This window comes from Oncorhynchus tshawytscha, linkage group LG20 (genome assembly GCF_018296145.1).
Source record: "Oncorhynchus tshawytscha isolate Ot180627B linkage group LG20, Otsh_v2.0, whole genome shotgun sequence".
In the NCBI taxonomy this organism is placed as follows: domain Eukaryota; kingdom Metazoa; phylum Chordata; class Actinopteri; order Salmoniformes; family Salmonidae; genus Oncorhynchus; species Oncorhynchus tshawytscha.
In genome coordinates, this window is record NC_056448.1 from 40,708,190 (window position 1) to 40,735,749 (window position 27,560).

Consider the following 27,560-nt stretch of genomic DNA (forward strand, 5'->3'; position numbering starts at 1 on the left):
AGGCTGTTTGGTGAACACTCACCAATAGTTCGGTGTTTTCATGTTACCAATAGGTATTCAATCATTGGTGAGTAGTCACATGGAATTTTGTCAACCCAGTACAAAAAGCTCTGTGTGCCTCTGATTTCAGACGAAAGCAGAACCCTGCAGCCTCCACTAGTGCCCCTGACAGACAGTATTCCACCTCTCAGGTGAGTGTGTTCTGGAGGATTGGTACAGAGAGAATGACTAGCCACCACCACTAGTGCCCCTGACAGACAGTACCACCTCTCAGGTGAGTGTGTTCTGGAGGATTGGTACAGAGAGAATGACTAGCCACCACCACTAGTGCCCCTGACAGACAGTACCACCTCTCAGGTGAGTGTGTTCTGGAGGATTGGTACAGAGAGAATGACTAGCCACCACCACTAATGCCCCTGACAGACAGTACCACCTCTCAGGTGAGTGTGTTCTGGAGGATTGGTACAGAGAGAATGACTAGCCTCCACCACTAATGCCCCTGACAGACAGTACCACCTCTCAGGTGAGTGTGTTCTGGAGGATTGGTACAGAGAGAATGACTAGCCACCACCACTAATGTTTTTACAGATCTGATCATTTGGTCCTACTTTAAACAAAGTACAACTTATAAAGGCTACATAAGCACTACATAAATGCTTCGCAAATCTATAAGCGTATGTCATACTATAAATTCTGTGTAAAAGGTGACAGGTCCTTCCCACTGTAGGGTGAGCTACCAAATGTCATAACACACTATGTTTATACACAATTGATAAATGCGCTTATAGATTTGTGAAGCATTTATGTGGTGCTTATGAAGCCTTTATATATGCTTTATTTATGCCTTTATAAGTTGTACTTAGTTTATGGTGGGCCTATTTTAATTTTTTGTAACACTTAAGTGCCAACTGAAATACTTTTTCATCCAACAACACTATTGAAGTGCATGTTATTGATGGAAAATGTTTGACGGTCAATAAGTGTTGAATATGTCAACTGTGATTTTTCCTGTCTTCACAGAACAGTGGGTTAAATGTCTGTTGTAGGCCAGTCAACAGCAAATCTATCCAGAAGTTGGACATGTCATCTAGCAGGTATGAAGAGGTTGATGTGGAGAATAGAGGACATGATATTTGCGTGTTTATGTGTACTTAGTTTGTTCGGATCCAATTTTGTAGTGAGAAACCTCTGAAACAACACAATAGGTGAATATTTTAATAAAAGTGTATGGTTTCCCAGATACCAAGTTAAGTCTTGGACGAAAAAACCCTTTCAATGGAACTTTTCCATTGATTAATGCTTTTTATTCCAAGACGAGGCTTGATCTGTGTTCTGGAAACCAGCCCTTAGGTTATAGAAAGATGTGAATTCTCGGGTTTGATGGCTTTTCGTCACATATTTTTAGTGACAGGACGCCATCCAAGTTGTTGACCCAGGTAGCGGTGTCCAAACCACAGCCAGCCCCCATCTCCGCCAGAGAGCTTGAACTGCAGGTAGAGTCAACAGAACAATAATCCATACTCTCTTAAGGTGCACTCTATTTGATGAAACCAGTCGATTCAATAAATCATTATCGTCCCCTAAAGGTTATTCGATTGCATCAATTACAAGACAAAGTACAGTGACACACATCACATTTGCACAAAGACTGGCAGACATAAGAAAAGAATACAAAATAAATAATATGTAGAACACTTACAAGATCATTGTCCATAATAAGTATGTAAGTCCCCATCAATGTGCTGCCTCCCATAGAAATATATGCTGTGAAACGTGATCTTGCAGAGCCTCTCGTTTCATAGTCAGTGTACTGTAATTTCAGATAGGATTAAAAAGAAAAGCCGGCTTCTCGTATGCTGCCTATAGCTCATTGCATTACATGTCATAATTTGTTGATTCTTGCTGATGTTCCTCTCTTGTAAATATCTCTGTCATTTGCTGTTCCATAGACGGCGTTGTACGCCAAGCTGGTTGCTGAACGACAGAAACTGGCCAGTGAGAAGGACATCCCACCGGCCATACTGGCCACCAACAAAATCCTCCTGGAAATGGCCAAGATGAGGTACAGTGGGTTGATGGGGGTCTGCCTTCATGTATGGTGACTCACTTCGTCTTGTTCACTTTTCAGGAGTCGGTAGTCATAATTAGTTTTGAATTTAGTGGGACATGTACAGTACCAGTCAAAAGTTTGGACACCTACTCGTTCAAGGTTTTTTCTACATTGTAGAAAAGTAGTGAAGACATTAAAACTATGAAATGACACATGGAATCATGTAGTAACCAAACAAGTGTTAAACAAATCAAAATGTATTTTAGATTCTTGAAAGTAAAAAAACATCAGTGTACTCTTTGCTAGTTGATGATGGTGTTGGTGTTTTGCAGGCCGTGCACTGTGTCCAGTCTGAAGCAGGTGGATGGTGTTTCTGAGGCAAAGTCCAGCATGCTTATACCCCTCCTCAAAACCATAGCAAGTTTCTGTGAGCTTCACAACTTGAAGGTAAGTAATAATTGAGACAGGCATAGGCTATGTTTCGACTATCATAAACCATAAGTTAATCCTACATGATCATAACAATTGGCCTCATTACGTGTTCCTAAATGTGTTTTCCCAGATTCTACTACCAACAACATGGCAAACAACACATTGGCTGGTATTTGTACAGGGTGTTCAACAATGTCTTAAACTCTTGTCTGTTGTCCAGGTGGACTCCTTGACTCTGGCTTCAGCCCCAGGTCCAGAGAGCGTTAGGGGGGTGGTGACTGGGAGGTCCTCCTCTCTACCTAACAGTATTGCCATCACCTACAGACTGTTCCAGGAGGAGGGCAAGAGCATGGTTAGAGAGCCCTGTTTAGTCCTGGCTACATGAAATGGCCATCTGGTTTTATTTATTTCAATTGGAGATCGTATCCTTTTCACAATGTCATACCATTAAGAAGCATGCTATGCTTGCTGGGAGAATCTTTCTACATGAGTCTTCCCCCCTACAGTTTCTGCAACTATGGTGGAAGTCAAACCAGGCCAGTACGGCTCTACTTAATTTGGTATAATAAAAAATATATATATTTTCAATTTAGGGCTGTATTCAAATTTGATATACATACCACCACTAACATGCATATACAGTGCCTTGCGAAAGTATTCGGCCCCCTTGAACTTTGCGACCTTTTGCCACATTTCAGGCTTCAAACATAAAGATATAAAACTGTATTTTTTTGTGAAGAATCAACAACAAGTGGGACACAATCATGAAGTGGAACGACATTTATTGGATATTTCAAACTTTTTTAACCTCTTAAGTCGACCCCCTACTTTTTCGAACATTCTGTTAAAAATCGCGCAACTTTTCGGCGTCCTGCTACTCATGCCAGGAATATAGTATATGCATATGATTAGAATGTGTGGATAGAAAACACTCACGTTTCTAAAACTGGTTAAATCACCGCTGTGACTATAACAGAGCGTCTGTTTCATCGAAAAGCGCAAGAAAAACTGATCACTGAAAACTGAAAAAAATATCCATGCGCCACTTGCATATATTGTTTAAGGGGCACGAAATTAAATGGGGCCGAGATTGCAAGTCCTACACCTTCCACACGATGTCACCAGTCTTGTCAATTGCCTTCTTGTTGTTTCTTGGTCAAACGAGGAAGAAAGACCACTTTCCATTCGGTCTCCGACAGGAAGTTTTGGAAGAGAGATTTCGGAAGATGATTTGAAATCGTGGAGCTATTGAATACACATCGCCTCGTGATCAATTTGATAGATTATTAACGTTTACTAATACCTAAAGTTGGATTACAAAAGTATTTCGAAGTGTTTTGTGAAAGTTTATCGTCGACTTTTTTAATTTAAAAAAATGACGTAGCGTTTTGAAACTGTGTTTTTTTCTGAATCACACAGTTTCCATAGATGGATATTTTGGGTATATATGGACCGATTTAATCGAAAAAAAAGACCCAATAGTGATGTTTATGGGACATATAGGAGTGCCAACAAAGAAGCTTGTCCAAGGTAATGAAAGTTTTATATTTTATTTCTGCTATTTGTGTAGCGCCGGCTACGCTAATTCTTTTGTTTACGTCGCCTTCAGGTATTTCGGGGTGTTGCATGCTATCAGATAATAGCTTCTCATGCTTTCGCCGAAAAGCATTTTAATAATCTGACTTGTTGGCTAGATTCACAACGAGTGTAGCTTTAATTCAGTACCCTGCATGTGTGTTTTAATGAACGTTTGAGTTTTAACGAGTGCTATTAGCATTTGGCGTAGCGCATTTGCATTTGCTGATGGCTAGATGGGATGATTGCGTCTCTGGTTGACGCAAAAATCAAAAACTGAAAAATTGGGCGTGCAAAATTATTCAGCCCCTTTACTTTCAGTGCAGCAAACTCTCTCCAGAAGTTCAGTGAGGATCTCTGAATGATCCAATGTTGACCTAAATGACTAATGATGATAAATACAATCCACCTGTGTGTAATCAAGTCTCCGTATCAATGCACCTGCACTGTGATAGTCTCAGAGGTCCGTTAAAAGCGCAGAGAGCATCATGAAGAACAAGGAACACACCAGGCAGGTCCGAGATACTGTTGTGAAGAAGTTTAAAGCCGGATTTCCCAAGCTTTAAACATCCCAAGGAGCACTGTGCAAGCGATAATATTGAAATGGAAGGAGTATCAGACCACTGCAAATCTACCAAGACCTGGCCGTCCCTCTAAACTTTCAGCTCATACAAGGAGAAGACTGATCAGAGATGCAGCCAAGAGGCCCATGATCACTCTGGATGAACTGCAGAGATCTACAGCTGAAGTGGGAGACTCTGTCCATAGGACAACAATCAGTCGTATATTGCACAAATCTGGCCTTTATGGAAGAGTGGCAAGAAGAAAGCCATTTCTTAAAGATATCCATAAAAAGTGTCTTTTAAAGTTTGCCACAAGCCACCTGGGAGACACACCAAACATGTGGAAGAAGGTGCTCTGGTCAGATGAAACCAAAATTGAACTTTTTGGCAACAATGCCAAACGTTATGTTTGGCGTAAAAGCAACACAGCTCATCACCCTGAACACACCATCCCCACTGTCAAACATGGTGGTGGCAGCATCATGGTTTGGGCCTGCTTTTCTTCAGCAGGGACAGGGAAGATGGTTAAAATTGATGGGAAGATGGATGGAGCCAAATACAGGACCATTCTGGAAGAAAACCTGATGGAGTCTGCAAAAGACCTGAGACTGGGATGGAGATTTGTCTTCCAACAAGACAATGATCCAAAACATAAAGCAAAATCTACAATGGAATGGTTCAAAAATAAACATATCCAGGTGTTAGAATGGCCAAGTCAAAGTCCAGACCTGAATCCAATCGAGAATCTGTGGAAAGAACTGAAAACTGCTGTTCACAAATGCTCTCCATCCAACCTCACTGAGCTCGAGCTGTTTTGCAAGGAGGAATGGGAAAAATTTCAGTCTCTCGATATGCAAAACTGATAGAGACATACCCCAAGCGACTTACAGCTGTAATCGCAGCAAAAGGTGGCGCTACAAAGTATTAACTTAAGGGGGCTGAATAATTTTGCACACCCAATTTTTCAGTTTTTGATTTGTTAAAAAAGTTTGAAATATCCAATAAATGTCGTTCCACTTCATGACTGTGTCCCACTTGTTGTTGATTCTTCACAAAAAAATACAGTTTTATATCTTTATGTTTGAAGCCTGAAATGTGGCAAACGGTCGCAAAGTTCAAGGGGGCCGAATACTTTCGCAAGGCACTGTATCTGGACGTTGAGGACGATGGACGATTTAGGTGCACAGACCTGAATTCAATTTCCACCTACTGTGCTCCTCAACTGACACTGTCCATTATGAGCACTATAGGCATGTAATGTGTTGTTCTTAAAGATATGTGTGTGTTGTGTTCAGAGACAGGTGTCTGATGAGCGCAGTTTACCCGTTGCTGTGCTAGAAACTCAGCTGATCCAGGCCTTCAGGGCAAACCACCCACTGGACACAGAGAGAGCTGGTCTAACAACCGCCATACGAACTACTGTCATCCGCATCATCCAGTCACACCCTGTCAACTCTGGTACGGACATGTCACTTCCTGTATCGCTCAAAATTAGATTAGATCTCAAAGTCTCATCTAGGTTGAGAAAAACTCTGCATTAAACACTAGCCTGGTCCCAGATCTGTTGTCTCCTTCTGTAGCCTGGTCCCAGATCTGTTGTCTCCTGTAGCCTGGTCCCAGATCTGTTTATGCTCAAATCAAATTTTATTTGTCACATACACACGGTTAGCAGATGTTAATGCGAGTGTAGCGAAATGCTTCAAATCAAATCAAATGTTATTTGTCACATACACATGGTTAGCAGATGTTAATGCGAGTGTAGCGAAATGCTTGTGCTTCTAGTTCCGACAATGCAGTAATAATCAACAAGTAATCTAACTAACAATTCCAAAACTACTGTCTTATACACAGTGTAAGGGGATAAAGAATATCTACATAAGGATATATGAATGAGTGATGGTACAGAGCAGCATAGGCAAGATACAGTAGCTGATATCGAGTACAGTATATACATATGAGATGAGTATGTAAACAAAGTGGCATAGTTAGTGGCTAGTGATACATGTATTACATAAGGATGCAGTCGATGATATAGAGTACAGTATATACGTATGCATATTAGATGAATAATGTAGGGTATGTAAACATATAAGGTAGCATTGTTTAAAGTGGCTAGTGATATATTTACATCACTTCCCATCAATTCCCATTATTAAAGTGGCTGGAGTTGAGTCAGTGTCAGTGTCAGTGTGTTGGCAGCAGCCACTCAATGTTAGTGGTGGCTGTTTAACAGTCTGATGGCCTTGAGATAGAAGCTGTTTTTCAGTCTCTCGGTCTCAGCTTTGATGCACCTGTACTGACCTCGCCTTCTGGATGATAGCGGGGTGAACAGGCAGTGGCTCGGGTGGTTGATGTCCTTGATGATCTTTATGGCCTTCCTGTGACATCAGGTGGTGTAGGTGTCCTGGAGGGCAGGTAGTTTGCCCCCGGTGATGCGTTGTGCAGACCTCACTACCCTCTGGAGAGCCTTACGGTTGTGGGCGGAGCAGTTTCCGTACCAGGCGGTGATACAGCCCGACAGGATGCTCTCGATTGTGCATCTGTAAAAGTTTGAGTGTTTTTGGTGACAAGCCAAATTGAAGAGGCACTACTGCGCCTTCTTCACAACGCTGTCTGTGTGAGTGGACCGATTCAGTTTGTCCGTGATGTGTACGCCGAGGAACTTAAAACTTACTACCCTCTCCACTACTGTCCCGTCGATGTGGATAGGGGGGTGCTCTTGCCAACTTCATTTTTGTAATTGTGAAGGGGCAGAAACAGACTGACCCAGGCTACATTCAACTTTATTTACCAAGATAAGATTGTTTATCACGTCCTGACATGGTTTAGGGCCAGCAGATTTCCCAGATCAGAAAAAACTCCTGAGAAGGAGTGCTTTTCTTGGATCAGGTTCCCCCTCTTTTTCAATATGATGTAAAAGGCAAAACCGATCCAAGATCTGTACTTTTACTCTGAGACGCTTCGGCTACATTAATACAGGCAGCCTAATTCTGATATTTTTTTAAATCTAATTGAGAACCCCCCCCCCCTCTCTCCACATTGACAAACCCTATCGCTCTCGACTAACGTATCCTCTTTCCCCAGACCTCAGTGACATCAAGGCCATTCGAGCCAGAGTCCCCGACGACATCAGCACCTTCCTCATCCAGTTGACTGTGGAGCTGCTGCAGAGACAGGGGATGCCCACGGCCCCACCTGCTGTTTCCACCAGCCTACAGCAGCCTGAGCTCACCTGGATAGAACCCGAGGTCAATATAAGATTTTTGTTATATAATATCTGTCAATTAGCAGACGCTTTTATCTAGGGATGTAACGATTCACAAATGCGCATCGGTCCCAGATTCAAGTGTTTAAGATACTAGTGCATCGGTCCACAGACCCCAAACTGATCCAAATGTAGGATGCATTGGTCAGGAAAGCAATTCAAACGTTACGAATCGCCAGGTTCACTAACAGTCGTTGCTCATATTACGGTCTGCCTTCCGAAAACATCTTATGTGACATGTGACCTGATCTTACACATCTGCTCTTTGCCTTCAGCATTCAAATGCTAAAATGGCTTGTACGATATACGGCTTTATTAGTTGTGACCACAAAACTATCACATGACATAGGCGCTGTTGGAAATTGTGTTTTTACCAGAATAAAAAAGAGAACTTATCTGGCTATACCTGCTGAACGGGGATTACAATAGATTTGATTTAGATGTTTCAGGTTCACCATCCGAAATAGTTTTAGTTAACAATCAGTGTTTTATGGTCATTTTTAGATATACAGGACAGGGTAAAGTTGATGATTTCATTACAAGGACAGCAATCACGTTTTATGAGGTGCGCTGCATCGCTGATGCGGGAGGAAAGAAATAATGTTACTTCCAAACGGTCAAAAACAATCCATTTTGAGATGGGGGGAAGAAAATTGTGATAAACTCAGCAAAAAAATAAATTTCCTCTCACTGTCAACTGTGTTAATTTTCAGCAAACTTAACATGTGTAAATATTTGTTTAACAAGATTCAATAACTGAGACATAAACTGAACAAGTTCCACAGACATGTGACTAACAGAAATATAATATAATAATGTGTCTCTGAACAAAAGTCAAAATCAAAAGTAACAGTCGGTATCTGGTGTGGCCACCAGCTGCATTAATTACTGCATTGCATCTCCTCATCATGGACTGCACCAGATTTGCCAGTTCTTGCTGTGAGATGTTAACCCACTCTTCCACCAAGGCACCTGCAAGTTCCCGGACATTTCTGGGGGGAATGGCACTAGCCCTCACCCTCCGATCTAACAGGTCCCAGACGTGCTCAATGGGATTGAGATCCGGACTCTTCGCTGGCCATGGCAGAACACTGACATTCCTGTCTTGCAGGAAATCACACACAGAACAAGCAGTATGGCTGGTGCCATTGTGGCTGGTGGCATTGTCATGCTGGAGGGTCATGTCAGGATGAGCCTGCAGGAAGGGTACCACATAAGGGAGGCGGATGTCTTCCCTGTAATGGACAGCGTTGAAATTGCCTGCAATGACAACAAGCGCAGTCCAATCATGCTGTGACATACCGCCCCAGACCATGTGGTGTACCAAAATGCAATGCCGCTGTCGTGATCGAAGCGTTACACCACTGTATTCCCTTGGTTTATTTCTCCTTCATTGGGGTACAACTGGTGTAAGTGTCTCATGAGGGTCTCGCTCCCCTGTAGTCAGCATGGATCCTACTTTCTGATTAGAAATGCACTGATGTCAGGTAGTTTATTCATCCTTATCAAGCCCAGAATGTAGCCATCATTTGATGTACATATCACTACTCCCGATGAACGACGCTACTATCTATCTACCGTGCCTTAAAGTATTCACACCCCCTGACTTTTTCCACATTTTGTTGTTACAGCCTGAATTGAAAATTAATTAAATTGAGATTTTGTGCCAGTGGTCTGTCTACACACAATACCCCATAATGCCAAAGTGGAATTATGTTTGGAGAAATGTTTACAAATAAAATGAAAGCTGAAATGTCTTGTGTCAATAAGTATTCAACCCCTTTGTTACGGCAAGTTCAGGTTAAAAAAAATGTGCGTCACAAGTTGCATGGACGCACGTTGTGTGCATTAAGTGTTACTACATAATTCACCATGGATATATTTCATTTTATATTCAGATTGTGCCTGTGACAAAGCCTTCTCAGCTAATGTATACCTTTCAAATACACCTGTGTGACGGTTTATTTCTCAGTGTGGTTGATAACAGCTCCCTCAAGGTGAAGGTATAATGACATCTCCAGCCCTAAAGTTGTGCACTATAGTCTCTATCTCTCTCTCTTTCTGTACCCCCTCTCTTTATCCCTCTTTCTCTCTTTCCCCACTCTCTTCTCCTCCCCCTCTCTCCTCCTCTCCCTCTGGCCACTCTTGTCAGTGCAGAGCACAATCTCTCAGGCTGCTCTAGTCCCCATTAAGGGGACAGGCTTTAAAGGCTGACATCTGGTGCCTTCCTCTCAGACTGATTACTACAGGGGACCTATTTCCTTAAAGGCTGACGCAGCACGACAAGCCCGGCCCCATGCCCCAGCCAAGCTTCATGACCCAGCCTGGCCCCTGTCCTCAGCCCCACTGCCCAGCCCCACTGCCCTCTCCAGATGTGAAAGCAGCTTGGGAGGTTTTTCACACCACTGGCCCACTTCTACATGGGAGTCATCTCCCTCGTTGCTGTTGAGTCCATGTTAGTGGCTCATAGTGATATTTGACACTGTCAGTTTGGGTAGGATTTCGTTGCAGTTGTTAATACTAGCTCCTAATGGAATCCAGCTCTCAAGTCATATGTGACATCATTCACTAGCACTAAGTAGGCACTTCATTTGTGTGTTTCTTCCAGGACAAACCGGTGAGAGAACCTTCCGTCCACAAGCCAGGGAGGATAGAAAAAGACCCAGTCCAGCCAGCCCCAGTGGAGCTATCCCCAGCCCAGCCAGCCCCCATCAAGCTATCCCCAGCCCAGCCAGACCCCATCAAGCTATCTCCACCCCAACCGGTTGGTTTGTTAGCAGTCGGACTCCCAGACGAGATGGAGATGAGTATGGAAGAGGATGACCTGTTCAGGGATCTTCCAATGCCAGAGGTAATGTTCAGCTAACAAAGACAAACCTATTTAAAACTAACCTGTACTTTTTACATCAATACACCTCTGCGGAAACCTATCTTCATTTGTGGACTAACATGATTTGCAGTATGTCTCAGTCAATGTGTCTCCTACTAAAGATGATGTGTTGTCTTTTCTCTCCCTGGTAGGAAGTGGGTCCCGTCCTAGAGTATGTCCTTGCACCTAAGGCTCTTACTGCAGCCGCCAAGGCTGTCCCCCAGACCAGTGCAGTGAAGCTGGCATCCTGGAACCAGGAGCCACTGGATGAGGACACACAGGAACTCTTCAGTGACTCCCCTCAGGTAGAACTTATTGATTTGCTGTTGTGTGTTTTTCTCAGCCTAGAAAAAGTGGATTTCACTCACGATATGAAACGATGTACCAGACCTATTATTTCAGCAAGATAGACACGTTTGATTCACAAACATAACAAGTGTCAATGTGTCGGGTACGTGATGATACAAAAAATATTTCTTACATTTCAACAAAGGCGATGAATACCTATTATTTTCAATGTATCACTTTTTAAGACATTAACTGTGGATTTAATCATCAATAAGGCAGAGGAGGTTAAATATCTGCTCTCATCAGAATCCGGCTTCCATCAACTTAATAATTGGCTCCCAAAAATCCCTTTCCCTGCATTAAAGAAACGACTCAGTAAGCCTTTTCAAAACCCTGGGAAACTCCAGTCTGTACTTCCAGTGTGTGGCGCTCTCTAGGTCAACGTCAGTGCTCTTGTTCAACTGTTGATCTCTCTTCCCAGGGTGTCCACGCTAAGGTCCTCATTTCCACGTGTAATTGGATGGAGCTGAACTCATTAGCATAAATCCCGTTGGTAATACCGTCCATCAAGCCCAATTCTATCTCACCCACTCCTGTAGCTAAAGGTCCTCAATAGAAAGCGAAGTAGTGTCATTGGCCCACTGAAAGGATGCGTTATGCATCCACTAACTGGTCATTCTGGTGTCCGTCTGGCAGTGTGACTAGAAATACCGTCACACAGTTGTGGTGATGAGATGGTCGCCACTGGTTCATCTTATTTAGACCCCTGCCAATTGTGGTTTTCACAGCGCAACAGAGCAGATTGTTTGAGAGCTGTTTAATACCGACGATTGCATGCAACTTAAGAGATCTCCCTGATGACACGGGTGGTGATCTTGTGCTCTGACACGCAGGAATTCACCATAAATCCAAAACATTAACAGATCTGCGCCAGATGAGCCCACAGCAGGATATCCACCCGCCCCAGTCAGGCGAACACACAGACCCTCTGGTTAATGCAGAGTTAATTGTTATTCGCCACAAAGGGCTTTGTTTATTTGTGACGTTCTCCAGAGGGTCGTGACCCTTGGATCTCGTTAATCCCACACGGGAGGATCGATGGAAACGCGGTGTCCCCCGTCTAACGAGATGAGTGTGCCCTGGCTTTGCCTGGAGCTGGTTTGCGTTTAACCTCTGACCTGGGGTCAGCGCTCAGCGGGAGCATCTTGAGCGCCCTTCGACCTCCTTTAACCCCATCAGTCCCGAGACCCCTGCAAAAATCGGCTTTTCATTTATCTGACTTTCATTTATCTGCATGTCCAGTCCTTATATTTAGCCTCACAATGAATTGTTGTACCATGTCCTGTTCAGGACAACCAGGGCTACAAGTAGAACACAACACTATTTGATATAAACTGTTGCATTCATGAGTTTTATGGACAAATATCAATAAAAAAATATATATAGGGTCCACCAAAGCGAAAACCTGATAAATGAGTTTACAGAAGGCTGTAAGTACAGAAATTGTTTTCTCTATGGGAAATGAATATCCAACTAGTCAGTGACTACTGTGTTGAGTTTGACAGCAACTTATTACAGTATATGATTTCCCTTTTTTGAACCCCTTACCATAATGACTCTTATATAACAAAATGTGTGTTTGTGAGTCTCAGCTTTTCATAGCTTTTTAATAGATTGTAGCTCAAACCAATCGGATTTTACAGACGTTTTTGTCAAAAGACCCGGCCCCCTTCGGGAACCGCCCTTGTCTCATAAACACCGCTCTGGCTCAGCCCTCTTTAGCTCAAACACACAATGTTTAAAAGGGGTTAGAAGTCCAAATGGCGCCGGCGTCGTGGTGGGACTCGTGGGTTAAAGGCCACTGGACACCCCTGCTGTGTCGAGGGTCTGCAGTGGTCAAGAGCTGGGACCAGGCTGCAGTGGTCAGCAGACTGTTGAGTTATGTCTGTCTCTCCACAACTGACTGCATTTCTTCACCATGATCAATTTGAGTTTTTTTTATTTTATCAGTGTTTCTCATCAAAGAAAAACCCTCAATCATTCACTGTTGATGTGAATGTGTACTTGAAAGCTTTCTTTTTTTCCACCTTCTCCGCACGCTTCACTGTGCCTGCCTCCTATTCATGGTAACCTGTAGATCAATATGTGCATTAGAGCTCCCTCTAAATAGATCAACAACCGGATCCGTTCTCCCCTTCACCGAGCGGTGGCGGTGAGGTCACTAAAGATTTAGCACCAATGAGATTGAGGGAGACTAACAAAAAAAAAATGCTCTCCTCAAGGAAATTACATTTAGAGGGGTCAGATAAACGGCTTAGGAGGAATTGTGATGGATGGTAATCCGATGTTGGATAGCACGCTTGTGTGTCTTGTATTGATGCAGCTGCGTGCATGAGACTCACATAGACATACAATGGACAGCGGACACTAGACCAAAGGAGGATCCTGGAAGTCCAGTTTAGTCTCCAGGTCCAACCAATTGTAGCAGTCTAGCCATGCATTATTGTCTCTCGGCACATTTGGACGTTACAAATTTGTGCTGGTACATATTTCCTATACTTCATTATAACATGGCCAACAAATAGATTGAAGTCCAGATCCCGTTTTTATCATGCTGTGTGGCCAAGAGATCTATTTCTCATATAGACTTTATACAGTTGTTTTGACACCAGCTTGTTTATTTTATTGTGGTTGGTTTTCAATCACAGGACCAGGACACTAATATGCCAGCTTTGTTTTTAGAACTCTTCATAGTATATATCAGAGGTACCTCAGATGGGGGATTTATTGTCTGAGGTTTGTGTGCATTCCTCAACCTCTATTTATTTTGTAGCTTAAGTCATTCTGGCCTTCTAAGCATTTTTGTATCTCTGACTTGAGGAGACACAGAGAGTCACTGAGGACCCCTGAGTTTTTCAGTAAGAGCAGTGTTATCGGATGTATGGCGTCTCTATTTACCCAACCAATAGGTCACGTACTGTAGGTCGGACTCCTAATCCAGTGTGGTTTATTCACCAGAGCTCCTTCTTCTAATCTCTGTCTAGCTTCAGGAGACACCACAAGCCTCACCATAAAATAACTTGTTCTTATAAAGGTAAATATAAATAAAAAAATAGCTGTTTTTGTTAATTATGTTAACAGCACATACCTTTAATGGGTGTTAAATACGCATATTAGAAGTTACTTCAAATCTAATTGGATTTATAGAAGACATTTCTTACAACAAATAATAAATGCTGGGAAATGTGAAACAACGGTTCTATGGAAAAATAAAATGGGGGTGGGGGGGGGGGTTATTGCATTCATCCATCATCCATCCATTTAGCACCAATACAACTCAATTCAGGTGGAAAGAACTGGAGTGAAAGATGGAATGTGATTTTATTTGACTAAAGAACTGTGAATTTGATGCGACAACTGGGATCAATTCTGCAGACAAACACTCAATTTAACAAAGACCCACCAGAGCTTTCTCCTACATGATCTCCGTAATAACTTTGGAGCAGGCTTCTCCCTGAAGTACCTTTCCATATTTTACATGACAGCTGATGAAGCTCTCAGTACCAGAACATTGCCAGAACAAGTGTGAAGTTTACATTTAGTTGGTTGATGATAAGAACTTGAAAGGGAGTACCCAGCAGGCAAAACTGGTTGCAATGGCGTCAGGTTGTATATTGGTTTGATAGGGATGTTTGGTTCACGTCTTTTTTATGAAAAAGGAGTCTTTACAATAACGACGATTTTACGTGTTTTCCACGGAGTCATGAAAGACTTTACCTGGTTGTAATAGAGACCAGTTGGTTGTAAACTGGTTATATGACGTCTCAACCAGAACCAGTTTACCACCAGAGGATTATGTAATTAAGATGTCGTGTGCCCACCTGGTAGACCAGGATTCCCTATTCTGGGGAAACACTGGGGACGCGTCCGGAGGTGGGGAAACACTGGGGGACGCGACCGGAGGTGGGGAAACACTGGGGGACGCGACCGGAGGTGGGGGAAACACTGGGGGACGCGACCGGAGGTGGGGGAAACACTGGGGGACGCGACCGGAGGTGGGGGAAACACTGGGGGACGCGACCGGAGGTGGGGGAAACACTGGGGGACGCGACCGGAGGTGGGGGAAACACTGGGGGACGCGACCGGAGGTGGGGAAACACTGGGGACGCGACCGGAGGTGGGGAAACACTGGGGGACGCGACCGGAGGTGGGGGAAACACTGGGGACGCGACCGGAGGTGGGGAAACACTGGGGGACGCGACCGGAGGTGGGGGAAACACTGGGGACGCGACCGGAGGTGGGGGAAACACTGGGGGACGCGACCGGAGGTGGGGAAACACTGGGGGGACGAGGTGGGGAAACCTGGGGGAGGTGGGGAAACACTGGGGGACGCGACCGGAGGTGGGGGAAACACTGGGGGACGCGACCGGAGGTGGGGGAAACACTGGGGGACGCGACCGGAGGTGGGGGAAACACTGGGGGACGCGACCGGAGGTGGGGGAAACACTGGGGGACGCGACCGGAGGTGGGGAAACACTGGGGACGCGACCGGAGGTGGGGGAAACACTGGGGGACGCGACCGGAGGTGGGGGAAACACTGGGGACGCGACCGGAGGTGGGGAAACACTGGGGGACGCGACCGGAGGTGGGGAAACACTGGGGACGCGACCGGAGGTGGGGGAAACACTGGGGAACGCGACCGGAGGTGGGGAAACACTGGGGACGCGACCGGAGGTGGGGGAAACACTGGGGGACGAGACCGGAGGTGGGGGAAACACTGGGGGACGCGACCGGAGGTGGGGAAACACTGGGTCTGGGGATAGAAAGGTCACTCAATCAGTGTAGAGCTTTGATAGTTTTCAGTGGGCTCATTGTTGTCAATACATGTTCATCTCTCCACAGAATGTCAGCCAGCCGGCGAAGAGAAAACTACCAGACTGGGCTGAACTACCAAGAGGTTCAAGTTCTTTGGCCTGTACAAAGAAAACCAAAAAGAACAAAGGACTTTTTTCATAACTGACCAACAAATTATTCTTACTGACCAAATGTTTCTGATTTTCTTTATTACAAAATGGCAAACAAGGTGTTGATTTCCAACTTAACAATGTAACATAGCAGACTAATTAATGTAAAACATGTCATTATGTAAAACCTCTTGTAATAAAGATACAACTTGAATGTACAGTATTTTAGAGGAAATCATTGGGTAGAATGATTGAGTCATGGAGTAATCTAATTTCTTAATGAGTTGCATCTTGTTAAATTAGTACCCGTAAGTGAGAAGTATCTAATGTAACTGTGCCAAGTTGACAAGATAATTATTAGTATGTTGTAAAAGATATAACTCATTAACATATGTATCATTGGTAAAATGACCTTTTCACAGAGATCGTTCAGTTTGTTGCTGAGCTAAGGTATTTGTCATTCATTCAAGTCCTGTACAGACCTTCAATAATTACATTTTAAGGTTAAGAGATTAGCAAATACAGGGCTTTTACATCCATGTGAACATTTTAATCCTGGTTCAGATTAGTGTGTCTGCAGACACTACTTTCTATGGAGAGTAACTGGCAAGACTTAATGTGTCACAGTTTGATCCTGGTGGGAAGAGAACTGTACCAATTATAAGACTATCAAATGCTGATTTCCTGTTCTGGAGGCTCTTTTAAAGTTTGAGACCTGACCATTTTTAAAAACAGGAGAGGTTCAGAGTAGATCTGATCACTTAATGTTTCCAGATTATAGTGGTTCTCTTTGCTTCACATTTTGCCTGGATAAAAGACATCACAGTTCATAGTGAGTCTTGCAGTAAAGCCACGATGTGAATCTGTGCATTGGCCAGTACTACTGCAGTTATTATGACATCTACATTTGCTGCATGTGAATCCGTGCATTGGCCAGTACTACTGCAGTTATTATGACATCTACATTTGCTCAACTATGCAATGTCTAGCTAAACTAAACAAAAGTCCTCTCAATCAAGCTCTAACATAAATGATTATATACTGTATGCATGGTTTATTTTTTAATATCAACTGTATTTGAGCATGTATTTTTGTAGAAAATTATGCATTTAACTTTTTGTTGAGGGTAACAAAAATAAAATCCACCCTCTTCTTGGAAACACAATATAGGGGTGGAAAGGAATCAATTTCACCATTGTGGCCATAGTGCTATCTCAGAAGTGCATCTCATGCTGACCAAAATAGACTTGACTGAATCTAAGTATCTCCTGTACCAATACTATAGATTTCCATTGGGTGCTGTGGCTAAAGTGAAACCCCCTTTGAGGTCATTCTAAACAGCCTGCCCTCTTTGGCTCAGAGTGTCAGAGTCAGCGATTACTTTACATTAGTTAACTGTCTCGGATACCGTGGCTAGTTTGATGCTGAAGCTCTGATGCTGTCAAGTAACATAAAAGTGCAGATCAGGACTCTTCCCCCGACACCCTACGCATTTGTTATAAACCCGGCCCTCATCAATAAAACCTTAAAAGAGGAAAAGCCCAGTCAATATAGTGTTTTATAGAGACGGGAAACATGTTAAGAGTTTGATCAGAGACCCGGGCTACATCTATAGTACAGTCGGAACTAGAAGCACAAGCATTTCGCTAACACTCGCATTAATATATGCTAAACATGTGTCCAATACGATTTGATTTGAAAAACAGCATTTCAATTACTGATCGATTGTTCTTTAACTAGCGTCAAGGGGTGCGCCGATCACAAATGCTTCTCTCTCGCGTACGTCCTAAATGGTACCCTATTCTCTCTGTAGCTACAGTACATGGAACATGGTCAAAAGTAGTGCACTACCTTATGGACCCTGGTCAAAAGTAGTGCACTACCTTATGGACCCTGGTCAAAAGTAGTGCACTACCTTATGGACCCTGGTCAAAAGTAGTGCACTACCTTATGGACCCTGATCAAAAGTAGTGCACTAGAAAGGGAATAGGGTGCCATTTGGGACATAATCTCATTGATGACTCCCGTTGTTTCAAATTGGGCTGGATGTCTGACCAGTGCAGCCACACGAGTCTGCTGCTGGGTGTACATGGGAGCAGCAGGTGACCAGTGAAATTAATTTGCAGGGCCTTTGCTAGGAAATCACTCTTAAATTACCGTTGGAGCTCGGATACATCACGTGCACTCTAATATAATCAATACATTTTAGCAGCACTCCCTTGAAGAGTTTCGCCTCTGCGCTGAGATATTTGTGGACGTGCTATCCTAGTGTTTTCCTAGTCGGTGTGTTTGATGGCATAATTCTTGTCTTGCTGTCTACGCCATGAGAGCACATGTAGAAACAACCCCTTCATGATATTCATATTCAGGACAGATAACGGGTAGAGTTCAGGTCTTCCAGAACGATGTTAATGTTTCCAGTTTAAGATGGAACTCATTGTTATTGTATCCATGGTATCACATTACTCATGCCACCCATACTTTGCTTAAGAGATCTAACATGTACTTTGGCTAATTTACCTATTGCCTTGGTACCAACATGTTTCCATTGTCAACAACATTTGTATTTTCACATTTGCTCCTAGACAAACTAAACTTCTTTGCTCGCTTTGCGGACAATACAGCGCCACCGACACGGCCCGCTACCAAAACCTGCGGACTCTCCTTCACCGCAGCCAACGTGAGTTAAACATGTTGACCATCGCAAGGCTGCAGGCCCAGACGGCATCCCTAGCCGCGTCCTCAGAGCATGCGCAGACCAGCTGGCTGGTGTGTTTACGGACATATTCAATCAATCCCTATACCAGTCTGCTGTTCCCACATGCTTCAAGAGGGCCACCATTGTTCAGGTTCCCAAGAAAGCTAAGGTAACTGAGCTAAACAACTACTGCCCCTTAGCACTCACTTCCGTAATCATGAAGTGCTTTGAGAGACTAGTCAAGGACCATATCACCTCCACCCTACCTGACCCTAGACCCACCCCAATTTGCTTACCGCCCCAATAGGTCCACAGACTACGCAATCGCAATCACACTACCCTAACTCATCTGGACGAGGAATACCTAGATAAGAATGCTGTTCATCGACTACAGCTCAGCATTTAGCACCATAGTACCCTCCAAACTCGTCATTAAGCTTGAGACCCTGAGTCTCGATCCCGCCCTGTGCAAAAGGGTCCTGAACTTTCTGACGGGCCACCCCCAGGTGTTGAGGGTAAGTAACAACTAGAGGTCGACCGATTAATCGGAATGGCTGATTTAATTGGGGCCGATTTCAAGTTTGCATAACTATCGGAAATCTGTATTTTTGGACACGGATTTGGCCGATTTAAAATATATATATAAACAATGTACACCTTTATTTAATCTTTATTTAACTAGGCAAGTAAGTTAAGAACACATTCTTATTTTCAATGATGGCCTAGGAACGGTGGGTTAACTGCCTGTTCAGGGGCAGAATGACAGATTTTCACCTTGTCAGCTCTGGGATTCAATCATGCAACCTTACAGTTAACTAGTCCAACGCTCTAACCACCTGATTACATTGCACTCCACGAGGAGACAGCCTGTTACGCGAATGCAGTAAGAAGCCAAGGTAAGTCGCTAGCTAGCATTAAACTTATCTTATAAAAAAACAATCAATCAATCATAATCACTAGTCAACTACACATGGTTGATGATATTACTAGTTTATCTAGCGTGTCCTGCGTTGCATATAATCGATGCTGTGCGTAATCGTTGCTCTAATGTGTACCTAACCATGAACATCAATGCCGTTCTTAAAATCAATACACAGAAGTATATATTTTTAGCTAAAAGAAATCCAGGTTAGCAGGCAATATTACCCAGGTGAAATTGTGTCACTTCTCTTGCGTTCATTGCAGGCAGAGTCAGGGTATATGTGATAATAATAAACGTTTTGTTTTCGAAATGATAGTTTCCGGATTCGACCATATTAATGACCTACGGCTCGTATTTCTGTTATTATATTATAATTAAGTCTATGATTTGATAGAGCAGTCTGACTGAGCGGTGGTAGGCAGCAGCAGGCTCGTAAGCATTCATTCAAACAGCACTTTCGTGCGTTTTGACAGCAGCTCTTCGTTGTGCGTCAAGCATTGCGCTGTTTATGACTTCATGCCTATCAACTCCCGAGATTAGGCTGGTGTAACCGATGTGAAATGGCTAGCTAGTTAGCGGGGTGCGTGCTAATAGTGTTTCGTTCTGAGACTGAGTGGTTGTTCCCCTTGTTCTGCATGGGTAACGCTGCTTCGAGGGTGGCTGTTGTCAATGTGTTCCTGGTTCGAGCCCAGGTAGGGGCGAGGAGAGGGACGGAAGCTATACTGTTACACTGGCAATACTAAAGTGCCTATAAGAACATCCAATAGTCAAAGGTTAATGAAATACAAATGGTATTGAGAGAAATAGTCCTATAATAACTACAACCTAGAACTTCTTACCTGGGAATATTTAAGACTCATGTTAAAAGGAACCACCAGCTTTCATATGTTCTCATGTTCTGAGCAAGGAACTTAAACGTTAGCTTTCTTACATGGCACATATTGCACTTTTACTTTCTTCTCCAACACTTTGTTTTTGCATTATTTAAACCAAATTGAACATGTTTCATTATTTATTTGAGGCTAAATTGATTTTATTGATGTATTATATTAAGTTAAAATAAGTGTTCATTCATAAGCGTTCATGTTGTAATTGTCATTATTACAAATCAATTTTAAAAATCAGCCGATTAATCGGTACCAGCCTTTTTTGGTCCTCCAAGAATCGGTATCGGCGTTGAAAAATCATAGTCGGTCGACCTCTAGTAACAACATCTCCACCCCCCTGATCCTCAACACTGAGGCCCCACAAGGGTGCGTTCTCAGCCCTCTCCTGTACTCCCTGTTCACCCATTACTGCGTGGCCATGCACACTTCCAACTCAATCATCAAGTTTGCAGACGACACTACAGTGGTAGACTTGATTACCAACAACGACGAGACGGCCTACAGGGAGGAGGTGAGGGCCCTGGGAGTGTGGTGTCAGGAAAACAACCTCGCACTCAACGTCAACAAAACAAAGGAGATGATCGTGGACTTCAGGAAACCTCAGAGAGAGCACCCCCCTATCCACATCGACGGGACATTAGTGAATGTGGAAGGTTTTATGTTCCTCGGCATACACATCACGGACAAACTGAAATGGTCCACCCACACAGACAGCGTGGTGAAGATTGCGCCTCTTCAACCTCAGGAGGCTGAAGAAATTTGGCTTGTCACCTAAAAAACACTCAAACTTTTACAGATGCACGGTGGAGAGCATCCTGTCGGGCTGCATCACCGCCTGGTACGGCAACTGCACCGCCCTCAACACTCCTTCCGTGGCCTCCAACTGCTTTTAAATGGTAGTAAAACCAAATGCATGCTTTTCAACCGTTCGCAGCCTGCATCCGCCCGCCTAACTAGCATCACCACCCTGGACGGTTCCGACCTAGAATATGTGGACAACTATAAATACCTAGGTGTCTGGTTAGACTGTAAACTCTCCTTCCAGACTCATATTACAGATCTCCAATCCAAAATCAAATATAGAATCGGCTTTCTATTTTGCAACAAAGCCTCCTTCACTCACTGACTATCCTACCGATCCTCGACTTTGGCGATGTCATCTACAAAATAGCTCCCAATACTCTACTCAGCAAACTGGATGCAGTCTATCACAGTGCCATCTGTTTTGTTACCAAATCACCTTATACCACCCACCACTGCAACCTGTATGCTCTAGTCGGCTGGCCCTCGCTACATATTCGTCGCCAGACCCACTGGTTCCAGCTCATCTGTAAGTCTATGCTAGGTAAAGGTCCGCCTTATCTCAGTTCACTGGTCACGAGAACAACTCCCACCCGTAGCACACGTTCCAGCAGGTACAGTGGGGAAAAAAAAATATTTAGTCAGCCACCAATTGTGCAAGTTCTCCCACTTAAAAAGATGTGAGAGGCCTGTAATTTTCATCATAGGTACACTTCAACTATAACAGACAAAATGAGAAAACAAAATCCAGGAATTCACATTGTAGGATTTTATTTATTTGCAAATTATGGTGGAAAATAAGTATTTGGTCAATAACAAAAGTTTATCTCAATACTTTGTTATATACCCTTTGTTGGCAATGCCAGAGGTCACTGCTATGCGGATGACACACAGCTGTACATTTCAATGAAACATGGTGAAGCCCCAAAATTGCCCTTGCTAGAAGCATGTGTTTCAGACATAAGGAAGTGGATGGCTGCAAACTTTCTACTTTTAAACTCGGACAAAACAGAGATGCTTGTTCTAGGTCCCAGGAAACAAAGAGATCTTCTGTTGAATCTGACAATTAATCTTAATGGTTGTACAGTCGTCTCAAATAAAACTGAAGGACCTCGGCGTTACTCTGGACCCTAATCTCTCTTTTGAAGAACATATCAAGACCATTTCAAGGACAGCTTTTTTCCATCTACGTAACATTGCAAAAATAAGAAACTTTCTGTCCAAAAATGATGCAGAAAAATTCATCCATGCTTTTGTCACTTCTAGGTTAGACTACTGCAATGCTCTACTTTCCGGTTACCCGGATAAAGCACTAAATAAACTTCAGTTAGTGCTAAATACGGCTGCTAGAATCCTGACTAGAACCAAAAAATTTTATCATATTACTCCAGTGCTAGCCTCTCTACACTGGCTTCCTGTCAAAGCAAGGGCTGATTTCAAGGTTTTACTGCTAACCTACAAAGCATTACATGGGCTTGCTCCTACCTATCTCTCTGATTTGGTCCTGCCGTACATACCTACACGTACGCTACGGTCACAAGACGCAGGCCTCCTAATTGTCCCTAGAATTTCTAAGCAAACAGCTGGAGGCAGGGCTTTCTGGAACGGTGTGCCTACCCATGTCAGAGACGCAAACTCGGTCTCAACCTTTAAGTCTTTACTGAAGACTCATCTCTTCAGTGGGTCATATGATTGAGTGTAGTCTGGCCCAGGAGTGGGAATGTGAACGGAAAGGCTCTGGAGCAACGAACCGCCCTTGCTGTCTCTGCCTGGCCGGTTCCCCTCTTTCCACTGGGATTCTCTGCCTCTAACCCTATTACAGGGGCTGAGTCACTGGCTTACTGGGGCTTTCTCATGCCGTCCCTGGAAGGGGTGCGTCACCTGAGTGGGTTGATTCACTGATGTGGTCATCCTGTCTGGGTTGGTGCCCCCCTTGGGTTGTGCCGTTGCGGAGATCTTTGTGGGCTATACTCAGCCTTGTCTCAGGATGGTAAGTTGGTGGTTGAAGATATCCCTCTAGTGGTGTGGGGGCTGTGCTTTGGCAAAGTGGGTGGGGTTATATCCTTCCTGTTTGGCCCTGTCCGGGGTGTCCTCGGATGGGGCCACAGTGTCTCCTGACCCCTCCTGTCTCAGCCTCCAGTATTTATGCTGCAGTAGTTTATGTGTTGGGGGGCTAGGGTCAGTTTGTTATATCTGCAGTACTTCTCCTGTCCTATTCGGTGTCCTGTGTGAATCTAAGTGTGCGTTCTCTAATTCTCTCCTTCTCTCTTTCTTTCTCTCTCTCGGAGGACCTGAGCCCTAGGACCATGCCCCAGGACTACCTGACATGATGACTTCTTGCTGTCCCCAGTCCACCTGGCCGTGCTGCTGCTCCAGTTTCAACTGTTCTGCCTTATTATTATTCGACCATTCTGGTCATTTATGAACATTTGAACATCTTGGCCATGTTCTGTTATAATCTCCATCCGGCACAGCCAGAAGAGGACTGGCCACCCCACATAGCCTCGTTCCTCTCTAGGTTTCTTCCTAGGTTTTGGCCTTTCTAGGGAGTTTTTCCTAGCCACCGTGCTTCTCCACCTGCATTGCTTGCTGTTTGGGGTTTTAGGCTGGGTTTCTGTACAGCACTTTGAGATATCAGCTGATGTATGAAGGGCTATATAAATAAATTTGATTTGATTTGAAACGTTTTCTGTAAGTCTTCACAAGGTTTTCACACACTGTTGCTGGTATTTTGGCCCATTCCTCCATGCAGATCTCCTCTAGAGCAGTGATGTTTTGGGGCTGTTGCTGGGCAACACGGACTTTCAACTCTCTAAAAGATTTTCTATGGGGTTGAGATCTGGAGACTGGCTAGGCCACTCCAGGACCTTGAAATGCTTCTCACGAAGCCACTCCTTCGTTGCCCGGGCGGTGTGTTTGGGATCATTGTCATGTTGAAAGACCCAGCCACGTTTCATCTTCAATGCCCTTGCTGATGGAAGGAAGTTTTCACTCAAAATCTCACGATACATGGCCCCATACATTCTTTCCTTTACACGGATCAGTCGTCCTGGTCCCTTTGCAGAAAACAGCTCCAAAGCATGATGTTTCCACCCCCATGCTTCACAGTAGGTATGGTGTTCTTTGGATGCAACTCAGCATTCTTTGTCCTCCAAACATGACGAGTTGAGTTTTTACCAAATAGTTCTATTTTGGTTTCATCTGACCATATGACATTCTCCCAAACTTCTTCTGGATCATCCAAATGCTCTCTAGCAAACTTCAGGCGGGCCTGGACATATACTGGCTTAAGCAGGGGGACACGTCGGCACTGCAGGATTTGAGTCCCTGGTGGCATAGTGTGTTACTGATGGTAGGCTTTGTTACTTTGGTCCCAGCTCTCTGCAGGTCATTCACTAGGCCCCCCCCCCCCGTGTGGTTCTGGGATTTTTGCTCACTGTTCTTAAATCATTTTGACCCCACGGGGTGAGATCTTGCGTGGAGCCCCAGATCGAGGGAGATTATCAGTGGTCTTGTATGTCTTCCATTTCCTAATAATTGCTCCCACAGTTGATTTCTTCCCTGAACAAAGGGGGTCAAAATCAAAAGTAACAGTCAGTATCTGGTGTGGCCACCAGCTGCATTAAGGACTGCAGTGCATCTCCTAATGGACTGCACCAGATTTGCAAGTTCTTGTTGTGAGATGTTACCCCACTCTTCCACCAAGGCACCTATACATTTCTGGACATTTCTGGGGGGAATGGCACTAGCCTCACCCTCCGATCCAACAGGTCTCAACAGATCCGGGCTCTTCGCTGGCCATGGCAGAACACTGACATTCCTGTCTTGCAGGAAATCACGCACAGAACGAGGAGTATGGCTGGTGGCATTGTCATGCTGGAGGGTCATGTCAGGATGAGCCTGCAGGAAGGGTACCACATAAGGGAGGAGGATGTCTTCCCTGTAATGGACAGCATTGAGATTGCCTACAATGACAACAAGTTCAGTCAGATGCTGTGACACACCGCCCCAGACTAAATCGATCCCGCTCCAGAGTACAGGCCTCGGTGTAACGCTCATTCCTTTGATGATAAACTTTAATCCGAACATCAGCCCTGGTGAGACAAAACCGCGAGTGAAGAGCACTCTTTGCCAGTCCTGTCTGGTCCAGCGACGGTGGGTTTGTGCCCATAGATGACGTTATTGCTGGTGATGTCTGGTGAGGACCTGCCTTACAACAGGCCTACAAGCCCTCAGTCCAGCCTCTCTGTCTCAGTACGGACATTGCAATTTATTGCCCTGGCCACATCTGCATGGGAAACCGTGTTTAAACCCTTTACAATGAAGATCTGTGAAGTTATTTGGATTTTTACGAATTATCTTTGAAAGTTTTTGAACCTAACTGGTTAAATTTGTCTCTGTGGGTAACTTGGCAACCAATTTAACAGCGCTGCAATAAAGACACTAGGCCTTTTCAGTATCAGCCTACTGCCCCTCCACCAAATGTGTGTGTGTGTGTGTGTGTGTGTGTGTGTGTGTCAAATATGTACACACACAGGGGTGCAAGAACATCATAGGTGTTCATATTGTGGCATTTCACTACATTTTCAGTAGTGAGGAAACATCTTACCTGGCTGGAAGTATACAGTGCTTTCAGAAAGTATTCACACCCTTTGACCTTTTCCACATTTTGATCTGTTACAGCCTTATTCTAAAATGGATTAAATCTTTATTTTTCCCCTCATCAATCTACACACTATACCCCATAATGACAAGCCGAAAACAGGTTTTTACAAACCTAGGCACTGTATATTTAATTTTGATGATGGACCAGTGCTTTGCTCTAACAGGGTAGCTACTTAAAGGTCCAATGCAGCAGTTTTGACCTCATTATCAAATCATTTCTGGGTAACAGTTACACAGTTACCTTACTGTGATTGTTTTCAATTAAATTTGTCAAAAAGAAAATTGCTTCTTGGCAAAGAGCAATTTCTTAAGCAAGAATTTAGCTAGGACTGTCTGGGAGTGGTTTGAGTGGGGAGGGGAAAACTAAACATTTGCTGTCATTGGCAAAGAGGTTTGGAACTCTTTTCCTTATTGGTTTATTAACTAATTCACTTCATGGTGATGTCACCATGGGAGGGCAAAACTTCCTCCCACCACCAAAACAGGTTGAAATTTCAGGTGGTCTTTTCAAACAGCTCATTACACTAAAATGTCCTTATTATTTAAACAATTTCACAGTTTTATTCCAACCTCAGTGTGTGTAAATATACACTGAACAAAAATATATAAATGCAACAATTTCAAAGATTTTACTAGGTTAAAGTTCATATAAGGAAATCAGTCAATTGAAATAAATTCATTAGGCCCTAATCTATGGATTTCACATGACGGAGAATACAGATCTGCATCTGTTGGTCACAGATACCTTTTAAAAAAATATATTTAAAAAGTAGGGGCTTGGATCAGAAAACCAGTCAGTGTCTGGTGTGACCACCATTTGCCTCATGCAGCGCGACACATCTCTGATCAGGCTGTTGATTGTGGCCTGTTGATTGTGGCCTGTGGAATGTTGTCCCACTCCTCTTCAATGGCTGTGGGAAGTTTCTGGGTATTGGCTGGAACTGGAACACGCTATCCAGAGCATCCCAAACATGCTAAATGGGTGACATGTTTGGTTAGTACGCAGGCCATGGAAGAACTGGGACATTTTCAGCTTCCAGGAATTGTGTACAGATCCTTTTGATATGAGGCTGTGCATTATCATGCTGAAACATGAGGTGATGGTGAATGGTGCAACAATGGCCCTCAGGATCTCATCACACTATTTCTGTGCACTCAAATTACCATTGATAAAATGCAATTGCATGGTCTCAACTGGAGACATCTGTGGTATTGTGTTGTGTGACACAACGGCACATTTTAGAGTGCATCTTTATTGTCCAATGTGCACCTGTGTAATGATCATGCTGTTTAATCAGCTTTTTGATATGCCACACTTGTCAGGTGGATGGACTATCTGGCCAAAGGAGAAATGCTCATTAACAGAAATGTAAACAAATTTGTGGCCAACATTTTGGAGAAATAAGCTTTTTGTGTGTATGGATAATTACTGAGATCTTTCATTTCAGCTCATGAAACATGGGACCTACACTTTACATGTTGCATTTATGTTTTTGTTCAGTGTAGATAAAACACAGGAATATCACGTTTTTTACTGGGCCCTTAACCTGATTTGGTCAGCGTTTAAAGGAAAGTACTGAG

General features: G+C 43.8%; 1 protein-coding gene across 5 annotated transcripts in view; it reads left to right on the top strand.

The window, feature by feature from the left end:
- wrn (WRN RecQ like helicase) overlaps window positions 1-16,224 on the top strand; it is a 48,667-nt gene extending 32,443 nt beyond the window's left edge. For all 5 annotated transcript variants that reach the window (XM_042302661.1, XM_042302662.1, XM_042302659.1 and 2 more), the window contains exons 26-36: window positions 131-191; window positions 1,021-1,094; window positions 1,406-1,493; window positions 1,950-2,062; window positions 2,383-2,497; window positions 2,703-2,834; window positions 5,916-6,078; window positions 7,705-7,868; window positions 10,494-10,736; window positions 10,907-11,059; window positions 15,945-16,224. In XM_042302661.1, the coding sequence (XP_042158595.1) occupies window positions 131-191; window positions 1,021-1,094; window positions 1,406-1,493; window positions 1,950-2,062; window positions 2,383-2,497; window positions 2,703-2,834; window positions 5,916-6,078; window positions 7,705-7,868; window positions 10,494-10,736; window positions 10,907-11,059; window positions 15,945-16,058 (1,420 nt within the window). In that variant the 3' untranslated portion in view covers window positions 16,059-16,224. The remainder of the gene's footprint in view (window positions 1-130; window positions 192-1,020; window positions 1,095-1,405; window positions 1,494-1,949; window positions 2,063-2,382; window positions 2,498-2,702; window positions 2,835-5,915; window positions 6,079-7,704; window positions 7,869-10,493; window positions 10,737-10,906; window positions 11,060-15,944) is intronic.
- The last annotated feature ends 11,336 nt before the right edge of the window (window positions 16,225-27,560 follow it).